At 39.8% G+C, this 18,044-nt stretch overlaps 1 protein-coding gene across 3 annotated transcripts in view; it reads right to left on the bottom strand.

The window, feature by feature from the left end:
- Positions 1 to 18,044, bottom strand: part of tub (TUB bipartite transcription factor) — a 60,610-nt gene that overhangs the window by 31,877 nt on the left and 10,689 nt on the right. The window contains exon 1 of one of the 3 annotated variants that reach the window (XM_086288007.1): positions 405 to 1,089. The exons of the other annotated variants lie outside the window; for them this stretch is intronic. Within the exon in view, the coding sequence (XP_086144133.1) occupies positions 405 to 442 (38 nt within the window). The 5' untranslated portion in view covers positions 443 to 1,089. Of the gene's footprint in view, positions 1 to 404; positions 1,090 to 18,044 lie in introns of those variants that run through there. 3 annotated transcript variants of the gene reach the window in all.

The raw sequence follows: 18,044 nt of genomic DNA on the forward strand, positions 1-18,044 counted from the left end.
ATAAATGTACAAATGTGAACGTGGCTCTATCTTTGATATGCACAGCAATCAAACTGGATCCAAACTGATCAGAGACAGCACTGAATCACATTATGGACAGTTGTGAAACAATATGAGATCATCAGAGGTTGATGCAGTTGACATTTTGGGATTGTTCTTTTTTGTTTGTTTGTTTTGGTGATACTTCAACAACTCGCCACCTAAACTAAAAATTAAAAAAAAAAAAAAACCCTGCACAAAAAAAGAAAAAAAAAACACATTACTGTATGCTTTTCTGTCATCATACCGGCTCGATGTTACTGTTAATCAGTCTGATCTCTGAACACCCGCTCAAATAATCACACATGCTTCAAAAGATGAACACTGTGCCCCCTCTGTGTGTTCTCAGGAATGTGGTACAGTACCTGTAGGGAATCCAGTCGGAGGAGTGCTTGGAGCTCATTCTGTATTTATGACTGTGCTGTCTAACTGCAAGGCTAACGGCCTGCAACAGCACCAGTGGAAGAGGCTATGGGGTCTGAGGACAGCGATCACAGCCAGCGAGCCCACACCGCCTGTTCATCCTCTGCACACAGCTCTATATTCCCAGCCTGCCTGTGTGCTTTTTGTACGTCCTCTAGTTGTGGGGCAGCAGATGACTAACAATCCAGTCAGACAGCCGCACTCTTCAGTCATGCACAGTGAACACATGAAATAGCCGTTTTCTTCTCTCTTCCATGTGTATGCTTCCAGTCAATGCCTCTCCTCTTCTCTTCTCCCATCCGCTGCCTCTGCTCCTTCTCTGTGCTGGCTCTCTTCCCTCGCACTTACTCTGTAGGCTCTATCTAAATCTCCCTCTGTTTCTTTCCCTTTAAATCCCCCCTCCCCTCCTTATTCTCGGTCCAAATCTCGATCTCTGCCTCTTTGCCCAATCTATCGCTCATTATTGCTCGTGCAACATCACCTACGCTCGCAGTGAGTGCAAAGTCAAAGGTGCAAAAAGTAAGAAAGGTTATAGAGAATCCCTTTTGTCTTGCATCTTTGATGTTCCTTTAGCGCTATTTTTGTGCAGTGCCACCCCCTCGTTCTAATGCAGCCCTACACATACTGTCTCTCTCGCTCTCTCTTTACGCAGACTCCCTGTATCTTTCTTGCACACTATCTGTGTTGTATGAGGCATGATAAGCAGGCATTCAGATTTTTTTTTTTCTGGCCCATAATTTATTTATTCTTTCAGAGTAAGAGGCATTAGCATATGACTGTGCAGACTAGTGTTAACAGCCTTTAATTCAACACTCTCTACGGGCAGACAAAGGCACCCTGTGATAGTGCCACAGCTCTGAACCTCTCTCACACACATCTGCTTCCGCCCTCCGTCTGCAGCCCCTCACTGTCAGCACACAAACACACATCACTGACTGTGCTCCCAGGGTTATTCAGGAGTCCATCGATAGACAGTTAAACCAAGTGGCTTCCTTGTTTCGAACCTGGTGCAGGAGTGAGTTTAGTATGAAAACGCAGAAATCTTCTTTTTAGACGCCATGTGGAAAATGACCTGCAGCTATCCTGAAAATTATTTTTTGGGGGGGAGAAAATCTATTTCCAGTGGGTACAAATGAAACCATTTTGCCTTCTGACTCCCTCCTAAATAGCCAGGAAGTGGGACGCACACAAACTTATGGCTGATGCAGGGCTCAGATCTTTGTTACATGCTCAAGCTCCAGTTCACTATTGTGCAAAGTGTTACTCAAAGACAGACAAAGAGCGCAGCTACTTTTAAAGGCTTTCAAGCATCGTCCCTCAATTATTCATTGCAAGTCTAAAAACAAACACCACACCGAATACTGGTAGGGAAAAAAAGCCAGCTGAGAAATAAGATGCGTTAAAAATAATCTTGACAGAATTTGGCTCCTTGAAAAATAAAAATGAATGACTTGGATTTAATATTCTTCAAACACAACACCCTGCTTGTTATTACAACATGAATTCTGCTTATGATTTCTCACTCTTTGTGTTTCTACATGTAAAGAAAAATTAGTTAGTGGGGTGACAGAAATCAGCATGTGTATTAACAGCATGCCCTTATATAACTAAAACTGACAGAAAGTCTGAAATACAACCGGTCAGTCAAATAAATGAATAAATACATATTTGATCCTCTTGTACAGCCAATAGCATTAAAGCACACTGCGGCTGCTTTACTGAAAGCACAATAAAAAGATTGATTATATTCTGTAACGGTATGGCCTTTCCAAAATGTCATGTTGCAAAGGTGGTTCACCTTGCCTGTTGTTTATGTTTCAGTAAACTAATTTTTTTTATATCAGCTTTCAGAAAATTCCACACATATCAATCCCTTATGTAGTCGTTTCCAACAGCGTCAGAAACCACAAACAATGTTTGAATAAATGGTAGACAAAACGTTTGTGTATGTTTTTTATGAAGGCCGAGAATATAAAGGAGAATTCTGGTTTCCTGTTGAACATGGAAGCTTGTTATTTGGCCCTGGAAAAGGAGTGACATGTTGCTATATCAAACCACCAGGTGAAACGTTGACTGTTTGAATTATATTGAATTGGGCAGTAAGGCTGCTGCTGTTTCTTCTGCAAATTACACAATCATCATTCCAAGGTCTTTTTCTTTTAAAGAGAAAAGAACGAGTAGTAGTAGTAGTTTTTCCTCACAGCCCACAAGACGCTGGGTTTTGAGTTTTGCAATTCATTTGAAAATACAATTATTGTAATTGCATTGGTCCCCGGTTGCTCCCAGTTTCCTCTCTGCCTTCTCCTCTCCTCTTTTTCTTTCTTCTTCCTTCTCTCTTTCCATAACAGGTAGCTCAAGAAAGAAAGAAAATATCCAAGAATGCCAGCCTGCATTATCTTCCTGGTAACAGTATCTTGGTGGAAAGACAACACAGTAATGGAACAGCTCTGTCTGAGCCCACGAGCAAGGCACTGACTCACATACACCTCGGGTCCAAGAACGACAGCACAAGAGATTTATAATGTATGGCAAACCGGCATTGCATTGTAAGCCTTGGTAAGGAGGTAAATGTCAAAGACAGTCAATAAACTGAACTGTTAATTCACTCTGTGGTTAATGGTGTGCTCTCTGCAAGTCAGCTGGTGTGATAAAAGTGGAAGTAAATAAAACAAGTAACCCCACTAAGGAACAGGTGTAAGCACAGGACTGTGATAAATATTTGATGCTGAGAGGAAGACTTTGAAGTCTGGCGCTGGTCCTGAGAGGCCTGACTTTCCTAGTGACTACAGCAAACAGTCTTTCTTTCTTTCTTTCTTTCTTTCCTTCTTCCATCCATTCTTCCATCATGTTCCTCATCTTTTCCCCCTGGCTTTACAACCATTACCGCATTAAAAACCAAATGATAAGATCCTCTTTTTAAATTAAATTTTTTAAGTCCAGAATTTGTGCAGAGTTCTTCCCAGAGGCATTTTTCTGTTGGTAACAGGAGGCCAGACAGTATCAGTAATTATAATAATGGTCCTGGCATAGAAGGCACACTGATGTGAAAATGGATCTCTGGCCTGTATCTGCTTGCCTTCGTCAGACTGGCTGAAGCACAGCTGCGGAGTGCACAGCCTTAATAATATAGTAGCCTGATCATCAGCCGTGCAGGTCATAAGTTAACTGATGAGTGACAGAAACAATCAACCAAAAAGCACAGTGCTCAAATGCAACAGTTCCATGAACCACTGAATGCAGTGAAGACATCGCCGCTAACGTGCAAGAGAATCGGGCTGTTTTCAGCACTTTTGAGATTTAAGTCCTTGCGCTGGCGCCAAAGTACACAACCATAGCAGTTGCATTCCTATCCTCCCAAAAATACAAAGTGGTTAGTGCACTGTACAACTTCCAAAGTTGGAAATTTATGAGTTTATTTGGGAAGAATGTGTAGAATGTACAGCATAGGTGATAGTTAATTGCCAACAGTGGACAAGTATTTTGACAAATTTATGCTTTTAAAGTTTCACTGTGCAAATCATGTCTCCAAGGTGTTGCACAACAGCATGTTACAGAGGTCACGCCTGGTTTCCATTATTTATAAACTGACGTGGTTTTGTCCAGCTTTAGAGGCGATCCATTCAGGAGTGGTTCATAACCTTATCACAAAAATCTAGCCCAGGACCTGTTTGATGCACCATTAAAAACAAAAAAAAAAAATGCTGTGCTGTGCAGCGTTTGTAGCCCTCCAGATTGTGACTAGAGAAAGCTATATTTTCCAGCAGCTTTTCGAGACTTTCATGACGTAGTCAGCCTTGAATCGAAGGCTCCGAAGGAGGTAATTAGGCCTCAGCTAAGGAGTGAGTCACTGAGTGGATCCACATTATGTCATCACACAAGGGAGCTGCCACATTTTTGAGAGCCAAGGGATTGTGTAGCCAATATGTTGGTGTAAACTTAAAAAAAAAACCCTGTATGCATCAGGATTAAGAGCTTTAATTATGCAAGATAAAACAGTAGAGTAACAAGCCTTCCATGGATGGTGCAACATCTTGTGAGTAAGTACAACTTGATGTTGCAGAGAAAGAAAGGGCTGCGGAAGCTCAGCCATGCTTGACTGTCAACCATTCTTTGTCAAGAGCTTCTGAATAATAGGACAATGCTGCATTTACACATGAAGGCATGACTGGCATAAGAAAAACAGCTCTACAACAAACTGATTTCTATTAGTGCATATAATAGAAAATCGCTCTAACAAAAGATTGCAAGAAAGCAAGCAGACAACCTTTTGTTCCCTCTTATCACTCATGGAAGAGGGCGGATAGCATAATCAAGCTACTTCCATGTACTTGAGAAAAAATCTCAGTCATAATCAGATAACATTTGATTGTTCAATTTTACAATAAACCCAGTAAAAAAGCGCTGGATAATTCCTGTGGAACACACTGCCGGAAAAGCTGACTACACGCGTTAACTAACTGAGAGAAAACTCCCACTTTGAGTCTGCAAGAGGCTGAGCGAGGCCTGATACGAATCAGCAGCAGTCTGACGCTTAGCTGCAATTCGCTGGATGATATAATTATTTATAGATGGATGTAGATGGAGACTCCTCAGGTTTTTCTTTTTTTTACTCCTACAGATATTCAAAGAAATCAAGAGCGACAGCAAGCGGCTAAAAACCAAAAAAGCTTGCCTCTGAAGGTTGCTGTGAGGCATTTTGTCTAAACAGTGGCATCTTTCTTTTAAGGGGTGTTGTAAATCTTTGAGGGAGAGAGGGGGAGAGAGAAACAGAGACTATGTGTGTGTTTGTGAGTGTGACTGAAAAGTAAATCTCACGGCTTCAGAAACACAGTGAGAAACTGTGTGTAAGCTTACACATGAAAAGAATAAAAAGTGAATGGGCACAACTGCTTGCGCCCAGCAGTGACTGAATCTAATATGCACCTTCAATTGATTCCCCAAAAGCAATAGAAGGGGAACAATGCAGTGTTTTTTTACTCGTAGATGTAAATGTAGGGGAATCTAAATTCACAATTTCATAATTTGGTTACATTTATAATAGCAACATTTTTAGTATTGGTTCTTCTGCGTCTTTAGAACTAGGGAAGTGTAAAACTGGGTACACACCGGGGAATCAGCATGTGGGACACACACACACACACACACACAAACATACATAGTTCTTGTATCAACATAAGTCCTTCTATCTCATTGTTCAGTGGCCATCAGAGGGCATGCATAAAACATGATTTGGATTAGAAAATGTCATGCTGGATGAAACAGTGTCCCAGTGTCCCAGTGAGGGAACCAGATGGACTGCTTCAATACACTAAAGTTTTTTTCCATCCTCCAAACCACAGAAAAGCTTTATTTGTGCACTCGTAAACTGTAAATACATGCACACGTGCACATTGTGGATGCAAATGGACATTTTAGAAAGAAAGAAAAAGAAGTCCTAAATAGTAGCTTAATCTATTATGTACTAAAAGATGTCTGTCTGACTAAGCATGGGTGGAAGCTGCAAATTTGCATCAGTTAGATGCCCCGTCTACTGTGCTTTTATGGAGCGAGGTTTACCAGCATCACCGCTGTGAAAGAAACCAACAAGAAAAATGTAACAAAAATGTTTTTTAAAAGCTTTAAGCTCCAAAGCAAAACAGACAGGCATTTGAGATGTTTGCTAAAGATCACACAAACACTGCCTTAATAAACCCCAGACATCAAACAAATCCCTCACACTATATGTCTCCAGCTTTGCTAAACTGTGTTGTATCCAAGGGATACAGACAGAGATGCACAGCTTATAAGAGGCACGAAACCCAGTGTGGACAGATGAGTTATTTCCTACATTTTTCCTCTGTGTGATTTTCCAGCTCTTACACTTTCAGTGCAGTCATTGAATTTTTCCCAAGCTGAGAAAAGCGTACTCCCAGGTATGACTTTGCTGTGATTTTTCCTGTCTGAGGTTGAAGCCCTGCCCTTGGTTCAAACAGTGTGATAGGAATTACATCCCACACACAGACATTGATGTGCGCACATACCTCACACCCTGCTGACAGAAAGACAGCAGAGAGGCAGAGATGTTAAATGAGAGTGTCATTTTGTCAGGTGCTATACAGTGTGTGAGTCCTGTATCTATCTTTAGCGGATTAAATGTATGTGACTCACCGTTTCTAAGCGATTTTTTGCTCGCACTTCTCTGTCTTCTTTAGGTTTTATCTTTCACTCACAAATTAGTTTTTGCAGTGCCATCACTTCTAATTCAGACCCACCCCCACTCCCCAGTAATTAAATACAGCAAGCAGGAAATGGTGAGCTACATGATGCTGCAAATCAAATAAAAAAGCAACTGTAGCTTTAAATGGCAGTGCTTTTTTTGTCTTCTGCCCTTTGTTCTGCTCCTCATAAGCAACACGTGAACAAACAGTCAGCTGATTCACATTGAATTCGTGTTCAAACTGAAATGCCTTCCCATGGAAACTAAGGCTGACTGTGTCACTGTGACTCCTGGCAGTCCTTATGAATGATTTTAATCTGTGTATGTAAACCAAAAACTGGAGGGACTACTGTGAACACATCACATCCTAACAGCCTCTTTATGAGGAGGCATAAGATGCTCTTGTTCTCTATTTGTCACACTGCCTCCTGTGACACACACACACACACCTCCACTGGTTCATTCCTGTGACCATGGCAACAGCTGAGACTAATTACCACTTAAAAGCTCACTGCTAGGCTATTTAACCACAATATCTACGTCAGGAAAAGACACACACGCACAAACTCAAATACAAATGCATTACCACCTCGCTAGTTGCCATAGCTATGATTAATTAAAATCTGGCTGAGCCTGCAGTGCACATTACTGAGATGCTGCAGTCAGTGGCAGGGTTTATTTTTCTTGGCCAACAGGGGGACTCGCCAAACTCAGACAGGAGGGTGTAGTGATGAATCGTGGACACATGGAGGTGCTGCAGAATAGCACAACTTTTTGAATTGCAGTTCCTGAAGAATCTGCAAATTTCCATATGGTTTTGACCAGCATCACATAAATTAAAAAAATTAATATACCCATTAGAAAAGTATTAGGGTGTCTTTAGAGTGCTGGAAAAGTGAAAATGTAATATCAACTATAGTCTGGAGTTGTGGAAAATTGTGGAAATGCAATAAAAGTCAGTGACATTAAATTTCAATCTAGGATTTCTATTTTATGAAGGTCATAAAAGTAAAAACAAAACAAAGGTCTTTCTCAACAGCATTTCAATGGTATCGGTCGTTGATAATGCAACTCACCATATCAATTTTGGGTCTTTCCATTCATATATCTTCATTCATCTGCTGTAATTACTCAATTTTCCCTACTCTTTACCATTTACAGCAGTTATTACCACGCAGGGGTACAAGTACAGGAGTGCAAGTGAAGTAAGTGTGGGTACTAATAACTTGACTTACCTGATATATACAAATTACAGCTTTTCAGAATTAGATTAATCTACACAAGTTAAAACAGACAATAGGAATGCACTAGGGATTAAGATACAAACATAAATATGAGATTAAAATGAGCAGCAATTGCTAGCTTATGGACAGTAAGTTGGGATTTCTTGTTACATAATTAACAACTGTTAGGTCTAGTAACTAAAGTAGTGAAAATGCTATTCAAGAAATAATCAACCTTAAAGTTAAGCATTAACAGTTAAAGCTGCTTACAGTGATTGTTGAATGTTTAGGTACTGTAAACATATTCATTAAGAGAAAATGATGAGCTGACATCTGAAAAATATTAGATATGGTAAACAGCTAAAAGTAGCAAAAAGAAGTGTGGGTATGTTATGTGAAAAAAGGTTTGGAACTATATTGGTTTACGTGAAAAAAATTGTTTTTTAATTAGCTGTAATTACACAAAAAAAGATGTGCTGGAGACCGAGCAGTATGAAATGCTGACTGGTCTTGTTTTATCTAACCTAATCACGTCAGTGGACCAAACACTTTTACATCCCTTAATCATTACAGAACAAAAATCATTCTGTACTTTGGACTTCAGCTAATCAGTACAGTGAGAATCTCATTAAACATTAAAAACATCATCACACATTAAAAACCGGAGTGAAAAAAACAAATCACTTGGTCTACGCAACATTCTGTGCTTCCAAGCAAGTTTCCATCTGTGTGTGTCAGGCACACAGTTAAAGACAGCTTAATAAACAAAGTGAACAAAGCAGGGTTAATAGAAATAAATAAATATATATATATATACATATTTTTAAAAAAGAATATAGTTTTCAGTCCACTCATTTCCACTTATCCAATTCAGCATCATGGGGGGCCGGAGCCTATCCCACCTGGCATACGTGGGGTACACCCTGAACAGATTGCCAGTCTTTCACAGGGCGACCACAGAGAGACAGACAACCTTTCACACTCGCATTCACGCCTATGGGCAATTTAGAATCACCAGTTAACCTAATCCCACTAGCTGAATGACTTTGGACTGTGGGAGGAAGCTGGACTACCCTGAACTCAGCTGGCACACATTATATAAGGACTGAACTCACTTCCAGTTCAGTCTTTTCATTCCCACATGGGGTGGCAGCTGAGGTGAGTTTGAGTTGGTCTTCTGAGTTAATCAGAAGACCAATAATTGCTATAAACAACTATATGTTGATGATGATGAAAGGACAGATCGAGATAAGACTGCGCGCTCACACTCGGTCTGCTCATGGATGAGGGTTGCATAATTACACAGTACCATGCCACCCATGTATGGACCTTTGTGGGCTTCAACCCATTCACCAGGAGCTCAGGATCACCCTGGAATTGCTATTACCAAGTGTTTGACCATGATTACCAGGGGCTGCCAGGGCTGCTGCCATCCCCTTGATGTCATTTTGAATTTTTCTGACTCCACTAATGATGCTAATTTCTGGGTTCTTATCTTTACTGTTTTTAAATTGGCTCTTAAACCTTCATTGCAATAAAACAGTGGAGAGAAGACAGAAACACTAGGAGAAACTAAACGGCCTCAGGGTGGAGTCAAACCTGGACCTTATGCCACATGGGTTGTCCACTCAACCCAGTGATAAGTTATACTGGCTCTGAAAAGCCCTATGGCATGTTCAAGATACCTCAGAACTCTGGTGTTAGAACTCGAGTTAGCACATATCAGAAAAAGAACATTTGGCTCTTAGTAGAGCCATTCAAATATCAATAGCAATACTTTATAAAACCTTTTTTGTGCTTCGTCATGGATATAGACTATTCAGTGCCTTACATATCACTTATTTAGTGAATCAAAAATACACAACAGTGGCAGTACAGATTTAAAACTTTACAGTACTGTTTATTTTCAGTGCTGCCATCTTGGATTGCTAACTCGGTATGTTGATGTGGTCCAACTTTCTGAGTTCTCATTTATTTATGAATACATTACTATTTATCATATACTGGATCAACTGAATAAAGTCATCATAGTTCACCTCCCTTTCTGACTAGTTGTCCTTTGAAAACATTTGGTTGCAGCAGCATTTGGGTGGTGCTTCTGTGCACACAGCCACTGTGTGTTTGAAATCACCATATTAAGGACAACTGTCCCTTTTGAAGTCATACTGATCAAGGAGTATAAAAGCTGTGGGGTCAAGCATTAAAACAGTGAAATTTAACTTACAGGAATTATTTTCACATATATGACGTCGTTTTTTTATAAACTTGGAAAGAGATTAAATGAGAATATACACAGTATATGTATATGACAGTACGTATGGATATGGCCTTAAAACATGATTTATGATTACACTGCTGTTACACAAACACACAAGCTTGTTGCTCAAAAACTTCATATTTTACGCCATGGTTTTTTTCCATAGCAACCAGCTCCAGGGCATATCCCACACACATTCACCAGTGGTGGAAGTGAGGAAGCATAAATGAATAAAGAGACCAGCTAGAGAAAGCAGAATTACCATATTTTATCTTTTTGGGCCTTTTAAACCAATTTGCAGGAAAAACTGCAAAGAATACAGTTCAAATGCAAACGAGAAAAAAAAGGTGAAATCCACAGTGCAAATGTATCTTTCCAGATTTTTCTTTTCTTCCCCTCATGTAATCACTGTTCAGAGACTCCACAGTATTAGACGTCTCTTTTAGTGTTCTGCTGTAGTGTATGTATGTATCAACTTCCAGATCTGATCTATACTGAGAAAATGTACTATAACTACAAAAACAAACACGTATGTTTATGTAATACTTTCAGCATCACATTCATATCATAACATGTAAATGCAAATGATAAAACCCATTTTAAAACCACATATTTAAAAAAAAAAATGAATAAATGAATGAAAATAAAAAATGCTGCACCGGGGTGGAAAAACTGTTCTGCAATGCCAACTGTTCTGTAGTTAAAGGCAGTAAAGTTCACCAACTACACAGCTACAACTACCTTTATTTTCTAAACACTATAGCAGGCTTTGATTTTATCCACAGTGCCTCGTGCAGCTGGGTGAAAAAAAGCCAATTTACTTGCAAGATCAATATTATTGGGGGCCCTAAAATGATGAAAATAACCTCACTGAGCAGAGGTGAATTACCGCTGCAACAAATTTCTACTGGGGCGATCTGGCATAACTGGGCAAAGCCTTCCCAGCTGGCAGCAGAAACAAGTAGCCCCTTTCAGGCAGCTGCTGATATCACATTGTTACCACTCCACAGTCTAAAGTCAATGGCTGGACAGAATCGTTTTGAAATTGTATCATAGCTGTTGCTGGCTGAAGAAGTGTGGTATTGTGTAAATGTTAAGTGTCCTCTATAATACTGCATGACAAGTGCAGTTGTGTTCATTCCCTTGCAGTTTGCAAAAGTAAAAGCAAACGCTATTGAAACAGTATGAGAAGAGGGGAAAAAGCCAGCAAACATCCAAATGCAAAAAGGTCACGTTTGTATAATTATGTGTTCAGAGTGGTTTTTAACACCAACATTTTTCACCTAAACACCCTTATCCCTTTCACAATGCATTGTGAATGCAGTTTTTTTTGTTGTTGTGTTTTTTGCAAATACAAAATGTGTGTCCTCCTTGGCACAATCTCCAAGACAATAGCATTCTGCAATTTTTTTCTTCTTCGTAGCAACCACCTTTTCACGCCCGGGGCACAGCTGGACTGTCATGCTGCTTCACATTCCTGCTCCAAAGCACACCTGCTGCTGAAAGGGTAATTCAACACAAATCCACTTTGATGTAAAGAAGTACCAGTAACGTCTCCTGTTATAATAAGACAGGAGGCGTCAAAGTGAGGAGGCTACAAACAGACTGGTGCCACTTAACAGTGATTATGATTTATGAAAGGAAAGAATGCCGTTCATTTCAAGAATGTGATGCTGACAAAGCAAAAAATAACAACAACCTCGATTTACATCAGCAGATTTAAAAATGAAGAACTTACTCATACGTGCATTAATTCCCTTTGACAATAAAAGTTCACATATTTAAAGGGTTTTTTGTACAAAAGAAATATGATCATAATAATAACATAAAAGATAATTATGAAATGTGTTTAGATGCTTCTAAAGGTTCTTTGTTTTACATTAGGAACCTTAAAATTAGAGACAAATCCATTCAAAATCAGATGCTGCTTTAGAGTGTATGTCAAACTAAAGACCTGCAGGCCAAATCTAGCCCATTGGAACATCTGAATCTGACCTGTAACTCTTCATATTCTACATTTTGGCAGGAGTAGTTGTAGTAGGCTGTAGTCACACTTGAAACAGCAAAACAGAAGGGCGCACCAACACTGAACCTTCACACTAACAAGCCAGCACAAAACAGAACAGTTGATGCCAGAGGCAGCCAATTTCAAGAGAGATGTGAAGCTGAGGTAGTTCTTCACTGAGTGTAAGAGTCGTCTTGCCACAAGACACTCTCTGTTTTCAAGGAATATATTTCATTGTCGTCATTTTGACATGTGAATCCACCAGAGGAGATGTGGAGCAATGAAGAGGGAAAAGAGCCTTCGGAAAGTTGCTGAAATTAAAAGTCGCACACAGCCACAACAAATTTGCTTCTTCAATCAAAATTTCAACCAGATGGAGCCTTAAAGGAGAAACTGCAACTAGTATATGCAGTCTATGTAGGGCGTGCATTTTATGTAATGTAAACATTCCTATAAGCTGTATATGAATAAGACATTTGGCCTAAAGGCTGGGAACCAATCTAATATTTAAACATTAAATATAAAAATGATCAATTTCTTTTTACATTAAACATTACAGAGAAAATAATGAAACCTTGTCAAACATTCAGCAGACTCTCGCTCTTTTTCGATTGGCTTCTTAAACACTTCAGAGCAAAGATTATCATCAAGCAGCAGTGGGGGAGGTTTAAGATGTTATATCCATAGCTTATAGTGTTTTCTAGACACACACACACAGACTGTGGTAGGACAGCATAGCGGGCAGTAAATAGAAGCGAATAAAAACATTTCTGATAGCATCACATCTTTGTGAGCATTTCATAAATCTCCATCAAGAGCTATATTTAACTGCACATCACAAAATGTCACAGTCAGACCATAACTAATCTATAAGATCCAATAAAAATGTATCTGTTTGCTCTGCAGATTATCAATAGTCTTGACCTAAATAATTCCCAGGCAGGTGAGAGATAAGCAGGAGGTATAGCTGGTTTAACCCTTGGAGAGTGTTTCAAGGGTTACTTTGGTTTTTATTTATCGAGTTTTGGTTCCAGTTTTGATTTTTATTTATATAGTTTCATGTTATTTTTTGTTTTTTCCTTACTGTAAATACCTGCCTTTCGTGTTTAGTTGTTTAGTGCTTTTCTGACATCTTGTTTAGTATCTACAGCATAGATACGTCATAACTGCAGACCTTTCTGAAATGCTACACACTAACTTTTAGCATAAACCGAGCTGGTAAATATGTTTACCCAAGGGGCCATGTAAGAAACTGGGACTGTCTTTGGCAGCTCAAAGAGAGAAACTCTGAGTGTTGACCACTTGCTTTAGTCTTTTAATTATTTCCTGCTTTGTATTTTTTCAAAGCTTTACTTTCTGCCAGGTAGCTCTCAGGCAAGAAACTAATGTCGCTGTGTTGCTTTCTTCAATGCTTCTGGTTGTATTTTAATGAAAAATGTTTAACTTCTAGTTTTTCAATTTTGGGTGTGTGCTCTAGAGCTGTTTGAACAATTCACCATCCACTCAGTCATCTTTCTGCATGTTTATATTGTATAACTGACCACATTTCCAATCAGATTAGCACCTCTTTGGGAATTACACAAGTTCCAGTAATTGCCAGATTGTCTCTGCCTCACATTAGGGCAATGTTTAAAGCTCCTAGCCTTGAAGCATCATCACCAGAGGACATGCTGACAGCTCTCCACATGTCAACAGCAAGCGAACACACAGAGGAAGATGTCAGTGGAAGAGCTTCTCCACCTTTGCACCCGGTGTCAGTCCTTACTTTAAGGTTGGTCAGCTGGCTTTACTATCACATTGGTCTGAGTTTCCTTTTTTACCTGCAGAGGAAGGAATAGGCTGGCTTTGTGCCATGCAGTCCTTATAAACACTCTCTGATCTCCACTGAGAAATTCTTTGATTTTCACTTCCACTAGAACTCTGTGTACTCAATTCACAATGTTATCTTTAAAATTAGTAAGACCTCAAAAACAGTTCACTTTTCAGCATATAGGCATGCACCAAGAAGTGCATAAATACCTTATAAATAAAGAATTTGATTGTATCACCCTGTCAGTACAAGTAGTAGGTATAAATCAATTCTGATATCAGCCCTAACCAGTGTTGGGCAAGTTACTTTGAAAAAGTAATTAATTATAGTTACTAGTTACTTCTTCAAAAAAGTAAATGAGTTAGTAACTGAGTTACAAGATTCTAAAAGTAATTAATTACTTGAAAGTAACTATTGTGTTACTTTAAAAAAATGTTTTAACCCTCTGGGGTCCAGGGCACTACTTTTGATTTTCCGTCTACATTTCACCTTTAAAAACTATTTACTTTGCCTTGTTTGGTATCATTCTTTTCAGCACAACCTCACGTGTCTGAATTTACAGTTATGTTTTCATTTTGACATACTGTCTTAACACAATTGATGTAAAATCAGACAAAAAACATAAAATCTGAGTAGAAAAAGTTATATTAAACATGTTTACTGAATCATATTTCATAACTTTAAATGCAAATATAAATTGTCAATTTTAAAAGTTTTGCAAACAAAGTTATTTGCAGCCATTTACCTTTTTTTTTTCTAACTATTTCAAACTATTTACATAACAATCAGGTGTTCTGCATTCAATAAGATGCCACACAAATTATTTGTGTAATAATTTCTGTCCACTATAAAGGAGAACATCACAGCCTGATGCCTGCAGGCCTGACAGCAGCAGGTGTATCACTCATCCTGTTTTTGACCTGGAGGCAGCAGTCGCCTCATTGTTCTGACACACAACACAAAACTATCCACAACACTACACACTAACTACACACATGCTAAACGTCACAAATCTCTCACATCTCAAAACTCGCTCACTCGCTTTTTCTGCCCCCTCTCTCTCTTTTGCCGTCTTCCCCCTCTTTCTAAACATCCAAATGTCATGTTGCCATATAATTTTTTGATTGGTCGACATGGTGCATTTTTCCACTAACATGAAAGGGCAGGGTTTTTTTGGTCATAAGCAGAGATCTTGCTAGTACTGTCCTTAGACACAGTAGCGGTTTTTGATACGGGCGACAGGGACGGTTGCCCGGGGCGGCATCGTGGTGGGGGGGCGGCATCACGGGCATCGGCAAAAAAAAAAATTTACTCGTACTCATGCTGCCCCGACATCATGCAAGCGTATATTAGGAATGGCACAGGCACCAATCGGTTTTCTATCGCCCATTTTCTGGGAGTAAGGGCGCCCTCTGTTTGCGAGGTGCGCCTGCTGCTTGCGGCACAGGGAGGAGAGGGCGGGGCGGCGGGGGATTTACTGGCTGGCTGGAGCGGCATCTAATAACCAACTCCCAAAATAAAACAAAATAAAAACAAACCAACAAACACCAGACATTATGATACAGACTTATAATTTGCATTGATGTTTTTTCGAAATTCTATATGCAAAAAGTGAGCGCGAGAGCCCTCAGTGCGCCTGCTTGCTGCTGAAGTCAAAGTAAACTTTATTGTCATCTCCGCTATATACAGTCCAGTATATAGAGACGAGACGACGAGGCTCCAGTTACAGCAGTGCAAGTAAACACACAATATATATAAGAAGAGTAAGAAAATAAATGTACACTTTAGGACTCGGGGTAAAGGGATCAAAGACAATTTAAAATGTATAATTTACAGTTTAATGATTTAAAGTCTCACACACAACCTGTCGAAAGGGAAGGGGGCCCTGCTGCTTCTAAATAGAGCACATTTCATTCATAATGTTGTAAATCCAAGCCCATTATGTATTCATGATTTGAATCCTGGGTTGTGTGAAATCCCAGAAATAAACCCTAGACAAAGTGAATCTGTGAACTAAGGTGTAGGTCTATTAGGTTATGTTGTGGTGATCCTCGAGTTGGGGGATGGGTGTTCATACTGGAGTGCAAAATCAAAACCAATGGAAGATGGACAAGAAAAGTTCAAAGCCATCAGGTGCTCAGTTTAGAAAAAAGAGAAAAGAAGAGGAGGAGAAACGAGCAAAAGATACAGGTAAGCAGATGTGTCACTGGATAATGGCAGGTCATGTGTCCTGAAACAATCAGAATCAGAATCAGAATACTTTATTAATCCCTAAGGAAACTATGTGGGTTACAGTTGCTCCAAGAAGAAATGGTAAAAATAGTAACAGTAACAGACTAAACTCCAAACAATACATTATGTTACAGATTTTACACATTTAAGAAATAGCACTAATATATACAGATCACTCAATTATAAATATCAAGGATTAACAGAGGTGGTTATAAATAAATATCAAGAAAATTGACAAGAATATTCCAGAGTAGAAAAGAGTGTGTGTAAAAAGGGTGTAACTATTGCAAGGTTCACAGTGTGTTAGATGGAGGAGTTGTACAGGGAGATGGCCACAGGCAGTCAGTGTCGGTCGGTCAGTGGTGCTTTTTGGTAATCTCAGTCTCTCACTGAATGTGCTTATGTGACTAGCCAGCATGTCATGGAGTGGGTGGGAGGTATTATCCAACATTGTCTTTATCTTGGACAACATCTACCTCTCAGACAAAACCCTAACAGAGTCCAGCTCCATCCCCACAACATTGCTGGCCTTGTGGATCAACCTGCTGCCCCAGCATGCAACAGCATAGAGGATAGCACTGAGCAAAACAGAGATACAACAAGATAACATCAATTAGTAGGGACAGTGAAAACATCTGTTAGTCTCTTGGCTATGATAGTAAACAGTAGACACTAATGTAGCTTACTGAATCTTTTGGACTGTGTTCAACACAATATTAATTAGTCATTGTCAATTCTTGATTTGTCCTATTCTCATTGTATGACGAATTATGATGGCTGTTTGGTAGCCGTTTGCATACTATGCATACTCTCTCTTCATATGTGTGTGTGTGCGTGCGTGCGTGCGTGCGTGCGTGCGTGCGTGCGTGTGTGTGTGTGTGTGTGTGTGTGTGTGCGCGTGTGTGTGTTTCTCTGCTGAAATTCAGTATGGTTCCGACAACAGTTTTATGTTAATGTACAATCCTTAATACGTTTATGTGTGCGTGTGTGTGTGTGTGTGTGTGTGGGGGGGGGGGGGGGGGGCACAGGGAGTGTTCGCCCAGGGCGCCAAACAGGCTAGGACCACCACTCCTTAGACAGTAAATGCAACGAAACTTTTGAGGAAAAAACACACGTATATATTGTTTATCGTGACTCTGGTTTTACGTGGCCTATCAACACAATTTAAAAGCTATATCACCTTGTTGCTTTGTCATCTTGAAGTGGTCATGTGATTGGCTTACGACGACTACTACATTCTTCCTCACTCAAACAACAGCAACATGCCATTGTTTTGCCCCCTTAGCTCCAGGTGTTGTGCTAGAAAGTGATCATCTGCAAGAAAGTGGTAGCCGTCCGCGGGAGAGCGCGGAGCTGCTAAAGCTGTAGCGCACTGATTACTTACAGTTACTTCCGTGCAACTGATATAAGATGCGGTAAGCTGAACACAGCTTCAACCGTCTGTTTGTTGAAAAATAGTAACACCACCGCACAGCCTTTTCTTGTTAGTAACGGTAACGGCGTTGTAACGATAGAAATGGTAATTAGTTAGATTACTCGTTACTGAAAAAAGTAACGTCGTTAGTAAAGCTGTTACTTGTAACGCGGTTATTCCCATCACTGGTCCTGACAGTGCTAGTCTGGTTTTGAGTCTGGTGTCTTTAATTACTCTGCTCCACCTGGCTGGTGAAATATTGCAGAAAGTGTGCAACAGTAAACACAGTATTGGTCATATTTTTTGCCTTTGCCTAACAAGCATAAATTCCCTGGTTTGATCCCAGGAGGAGCAACAAATCCCTTTGGGGTTGTGTCAGGAAGGGCATCAGGTGTAAAAATCTGCCAAATCAAACATGTGGAGCTACCTGCTGTAACGATCTCTT

Source organism: Aulonocara sp. 'chitande type north' Nkhata Bay, linkage group LG1 (genome assembly GCF_057382095.1).
Source record: "Aulonocara sp. 'chitande type north' Nkhata Bay isolate Kocher_YH1m ecotype deep benthic linkage group LG1, A_spYH_male_GT1.1, whole genome shotgun sequence".
In the NCBI taxonomy this organism is placed as follows: domain Eukaryota; kingdom Metazoa; phylum Chordata; class Actinopteri; order Cichliformes; family Cichlidae; genus Aulonocara; species Aulonocara sp. 'chitande type north' Nkhata Bay.